Below are 6003 nucleotides of genomic sequence, written 5' to 3'. Positions count from 1 at the left end.
AACACTGCAGTAAAAAAAAAAAAAACACTCCAGTCCTACACGGCTGGAGCAGATGACCAATCTTAGAAAGCCGGAGAAGGCCGGCTTGGAGTTGCGTAGCACCTTGCCAGAGAAAAAAACTGTTGAAACCGGAAACTTCAGAACAGTTGGAAATCTGAATGTTTTAGCTCACATGGATTTCTCTAAAATACGTTTACATCATTATTTGGCATCATTTAACATGAAAATCCAAACATTAAAACATGAGACAGATGTCCCCTTTATAGAAAAAATGATCAACACAAATCTGTTAAGGGTGGTTAAAACCAAACACAGTATTAATGTCTAGTGTTTGGCATTAACGCATTACATAGTAATGTACTACTGTAATATTATCACTTTCCACAGTCACTAGTAGTGTAAGGGATTACAATTTCCAAAACAGAAATTACATTACAGTTATTAATCCGCGTAACGCTCCGTTACTGCCTTACCCGTGACCTGTTTTTGTCCCAGGTAGGCTTGCTAATGTGATGACGTGACGTGTACGTTTGTGGTAATTTAGCGCGAGGCAAGTCAAGGCCAGGACCATCACGTCGGCTACTAGCCAAAACAGCTAAACAAAGGATGACTGAGAGGAATATATTCAACAGCTGGAAGTATTGTCATTATATAAAGGCTTTGATCTGAGTGGGAACATCACATGTCATCACATCACACAGTGAGCAGAGCAGCGTCCTCTCCTCTCTCGCCTTGTGTAAAATAAGCCTTTATGACACCCAACAAAAAACTTAATAGGCCTATGTTAATGTGCGATAGTCTTTGTACCATGAAAGACTGAAAGCTAAATGTTTGAAGTTATGCAGTTAGGCTGATAGTTGACCCCTCCTGTAAGGTTAATTATTCCTACAATAAAGTAGAAGACTAAATTATTTTTTGATACTATGTAATAAGTTAAGTAATATTACTTTTTTAAGGGTTAATAAGTAAAGCGTAACATATTACACTTCGTGAGTAACTTGCCAAACAGTGATAACCTTAGGCTAGATGAATTGCATGAGAATAAAATACTGCATGTGTTCTCATGTTATCAATGTGACGTCTCTCCCTCTCTGCCTAAACTTGGCGGTTGCAGGCAAGTTCTTGTGGGTTTTGTTACCAACTTTACTGACTAACATCATTCTCATGATCATTGTTTTTATTTTACGTTAAGTTTACAATACATTTAACTTGTTTAAAACTTTATTCATGTATTCTTGACAATCAGGTCGCTCATTAATTCGATCCATTTGGATCTACTTTAAACTGGCATGCTTACAGGAAATGCAGTGTAGTGTGCTACTTACTGCACCCTTGTCCAAGAAAGTGTTGTAGAACTCCACAAACTGTTTCTTGGTCTCTTTGGCACTGAGGTTCTTGAAGAGGTCAGCATGGAGGTAACACAGCTGATAGAAGAGACAGACAGAAGATTCAATAGCCTTTAATGTCGTGTATGCTGCATTAATGCACTCCCAAGGTTTCTGTTCTTACGTGCACAATTAACAGAATATTTGATATCACAACTCTTGATATAATGGCAGACCCTAATATATAAAAGGGACTACGGGCAGAAAATAGCACTATAACCTGCTACAATCTGGTCCAATGCATCTCTCCTTGTTCTTATACAAGGTTAATGTTAACATGTGCATTGTCCCTGTTAAAAAAATTACAAATTATAAAAACTCATTTCACTTCATTTTACCTGACCCTTAAAGTCAAGCTGCTGACAAGAATTGAAGTGCTGTTCATCAAAACACCGAGATTAATTGGGTATTTTAATTACAAGGACAATATATCATAAAATAATAGTCATTGTCAGCCATAATCACACACATACTTCAATCTCAATTAGTCATTAAACACTATTATGACTGTCTTCGATAAACAATTTACACTTCTGATGTTCTGACATACTTCTATTCTCTACATGGACCTCCATGAGACAAAGGGGGTAATAAAGAAGGAGGTTGTCATGGCTGTGGGAGGTGTAACAGTACCTGGGTGGGTCACGGTGTCTGCATGCAGAACAAAGGGGAAAGGACAGGCATGCTTTATATCAGCACTGACACACAAGGGGGCAAAATGTGCAATCTTGTCCATAAATCAATTTGAATCCAAACTTTAGTAAAAACTAGCAGAAAATACGTGCTGTTTTACACATTTTATACAAGCCCGAGCTGCACAAATTATCTGGTAGTGTTATCATAACGATTAAATATCCTTACTTCTCTTTTTCATCAAACCAAGCACTGTCTATTCACATGTAAACCCTCTCTCATTTGATCATTTGTTTTGAGGATGCTAGGATCATCTCAGTGTCCTGAACTTGGTTGACTGCAGACAAAGCTTTGTCGCAACACAGAAAAACCTGCAGTGTCACATAAACAATTGCTTTAGTTTATATGGCTAAACTAGGACTTTAAAACCGGTCTGACTGCTGGTCTTGTTTACTCTAGTGGACTCTGTGGAACAGTGGAGTTGCCAAACATCTCAGTTTAAATAAAATGTAACATAATCAAAACAAGAAAAACAAGACCCATGTTAAAATAATAAAAAAGTACATTTCCTCTAGTGCAGTACAATTCTATTATACTGCTAAAGTCGGATGAACAATCATCAGTAATCACATAAGTAGAATCTCAATCCTGAGCAAATTCATTTTAATTAATTATTTAATAATAACATTTAATTATTTAAGCCACAATCATTGAGTTCTTTAAAACATATTCAATGTCTTAAAACATACTCGGGCCAGAAAGAAAAAAAGATTTTATTAAGCTGGCTGTAAAAGTTTTGAACTACATCTTAAGAGTTGTTTGAGTGACAGATATCTGTTCAGATTAGATATTAAAGAGTACAACACAGACATGTGTAGTACAAAACAGTGTGTTTAGGATCCCCAAACGTGGATAAAAATACTTCAAAAAAATAACAAACAAAATGAAAATAATTTAAATTAGATAGCCTTAGTCTAATATTATTTAACAGGAGTTAGGAAGACACAGTGTTGAGATTTATAATACCATGTAACTTTCTGTATTGATCATGGTATATTAAGGTGAACTTGTTAATACATATAACATTTGGGTTCCGGGTAATCAGGTATTTGATCTGCTGAACCATAACATTTGACAAACCCACCAGATTTAATTGAAAAAGCACATCAAGGCAACACTTCATCTGTATCATTTGTTAGTCTGATCTGTTGAATATGTAAAAGTTATTCCATTCAAAATTATCTGTTAATGTTATGTAGTCAATGTTGTAGTCAATGTTTTGAATGAATAGTTAATAAACCTCCATTGGAATAGTTTACTTAAACTTAGGTAAATTCTCAACCTGTGGGAAACACTGACATGTGTAAAGTGCAAGTATTATGCATTCCATTACACGGCCTGTGTAGACATCTGTAATAATTAAAATAGACTCATTTATGTTCCATCAGACTTGTATGAGATGGATGATAGAAAGACGTGGCTGAAACACATCGTGTAGACAGGGTGTTGCATTATGGGAGTTGTAGTTCTCACCAGAGGAGCCGGATCAAACTGTAGAATAACATGTTGCATGAAGACCAGCAGGTGGGTTGGCCGTTCCTTCAACAGGTCTACATTGTTGAAATGTGCGCACTGGTCATCCATAACCTGAGAGAGAGAGAGAGAGAGAGAGAGAGAGAGGCCATAAATTAAATTATTTGAAATTACACTAAGCTGACTTGTGTCATTCTTTTATTCACTCACATCATTGAGATCATTCTCGAAATCCTCATCCTCAGCCCCGATGATGCTCATGGCTGGGTTTGAGCACTGAGCCCCAAACACGCCCTGCTATGCAGAGAGAGGGGAAGATAGAGAGAGGGGGAAGGAACACAAGACAATTAGCAAACATTATGTGCTATAATTTAAACCTGTAGGCTTCCTCTTTGACGTCCTGACTCCCCGCTGAGCAGAGCCAGACATAAAGACAGATTAGGGTTTGGACACGGTGAACTTTCCCAGTGAATCACATCAAGCGGAAACTTCCCAGAATCCAATCACGCCTCCTTAAGAGACCGACAGGCCTGACGTGTATTAATGCATGATGTCCTTTATTTACTATAAGTAGGATGCCATTCTTATGAGCCAAGCAAGTTTAAGAAATATAAAGCATCAGCTACAGGTTAAGCAAAAATACAGGTGTTTGTGACTTGCAAGAACTAAACTATGATCTTAGGAACTACTGACAAAGCCTGCGATATTTACTCGTTTAGTAAAGCTTATTCTGCCCTGAAATACATCATGAGGCTAATGGGAATGGCTGATAATAAATGATAATTAATGGATAATGACGCAATGAAAAAGTTTTTCAGCTAAATAACTTTGAATATTTTATTAAGATGGGGGGTGTTCTCTGAAATGCTCAAGTCCTCTTCCCCCAGGCCTCACTAAAACATTTAGTTTAGATATTGAAATCAAGAGGGAATAATTCAGTGTTTAACATGCATTGCAAAATAGCATCTTCGATTTAAGCTTTCTCTGAAGTTTGGCCAAATTTTGCCTCTGGAACTTGCTTTTCAGACTAGTGTTGGGTTCGGTAATACACTCAGAGAAAAAAGCTCCTCTAGTTGCCATGACGTAAACCCTTCAGGTCTAAAAATAACTAAACTAAGAGTAACTAAACTCAAATTAAAGATTTATGCCCATCCTTGCCTTTGAAATCCATGAATGGGGAAAAAAATGCATTGGAATGGGTGATCAATTTACCCCCACACCACTTCCCCGGCACGCATACACACCCAAAACACACAACTAACACCTAGCTCTTGAATTCAGTCTTCTGAAGGCCGCTGACCCAGACCAGCGCCGCTACCGGGGGAACACCCAAACACATAAACACATCAAAAAGCCAACACTGTACAACATGTCCATTGTCCACTGCTAGGTGAGTACAGAGGGCAGAGTGTAAAGAAGTATGAGTCAAACTAAGAGGAAAAAGTGACTCCAATAGTCCCTGTAGGGAATCAAGCCTTGAGAAACTGTTAGGAAGGAGCATGCATGTTTTTTTTAAGTTATTTATAGATTCAGAGTTTTGAATTACAAAACTTTACACATCTAAGTTTCATAGCCATTTTGTATGATAGTAGTGAATGAATAAAGTAAGACTTTTATGTAAAGTCTCCAAAAATCTGGAATAATCTGCCTGAGAAGAGTCTGTTTCCTCTTTTGTATAAATCATATATAGCTTACTTTTACTTTAGTTTATTTAGTTCTTAATTTATACTTTCATTTTCACTTTCATGTAAGCCTGTCATGTTTTATTTTGTATTTTATTACATTATTGTGGTTAACTGTTTTGGCTTTATGTGTTGAAAAAGCCTGAAAAGTGCTTGATGAATAAAGATTATTATCATCATCATCATCATCATCATCATCATCATTAGTAGTAGTATTATTACACCAGAAGAATAAAAATCTGAGTTGTTTTTTTAAAAGCAATATATTTGTGTATATAATCAATATTACAACATACTATTACATATACTGCAATATATCAAAAAACTAATATTACACTGTAGTATAATGTAAAAAGATTCAATAAGACATTCAAAAAATTATTCTGATTGGATATACAGAATTTATAATGGTTTCAGATTTGAATTAAAACTATGGCTGAGTCAATTGAAGGATGTTTTACAGATCACAAAGCATGGCTAATTATCTGTTTGCCTGTTTGTTTGTGCGTTTTTTTGCTTTTACTGTAGAAAATTGCTGCTCCTGTTCCAAGGGAATTTCCCCACTATGGGATGAATAAAGTAGTATCTAATCTAATCTAATGTGTAAATGTAAATGTGCAGATTGTTTAAGTAGCATTAAAAGGAGAGATCCGGCCAATTTTTATGTTAATCTTGATCACTATAAATATGCTAGTACTTTTGACTGAAAAGACCCGACCTAAATCGGTGCAGGCAACATGGAGTAGCTGCAGCTACGTGTACAAGCTTCC

The 6003-nt window shown here is 36.3% G+C and overlaps 1 protein-coding gene across 1 annotated transcript in view; it reads right to left on the bottom strand.

Annotated features, from left to right (window-relative positions):
* The window catches only part of arhgef1 (Rho guanine nucleotide exchange factor (GEF) 1), a 45438-nt gene that overhangs the window by 25388 nt on the left and 14047 nt on the right, over positions 1 to 6003 (bottom strand). The window contains 3 exon segments of the mRNA XM_032518863.1: positions 1326 to 1424; positions 3552 to 3665; positions 3762 to 3845. Of these exon segments, the coding sequence (XP_032374754.1) occupies positions 1326 to 1424; positions 3552 to 3665; positions 3762 to 3812 (264 nt within the window). The 5' untranslated portion in view covers positions 3813 to 3845.

Source organism: Etheostoma spectabile, chromosome 6 (genome assembly GCF_008692095.1).
Source record: "Etheostoma spectabile isolate EspeVRDwgs_2016 chromosome 6, UIUC_Espe_1.0, whole genome shotgun sequence".
In the NCBI taxonomy this organism is placed as follows: Eukaryota; Metazoa; Chordata; class Actinopteri; order Perciformes; family Percidae; genus Etheostoma; species Etheostoma spectabile.
The sequence above is the reverse complement of the archived record's forward strand: the minus strand, read 5'-3'. Positions and strand labels throughout refer to the sequence as shown.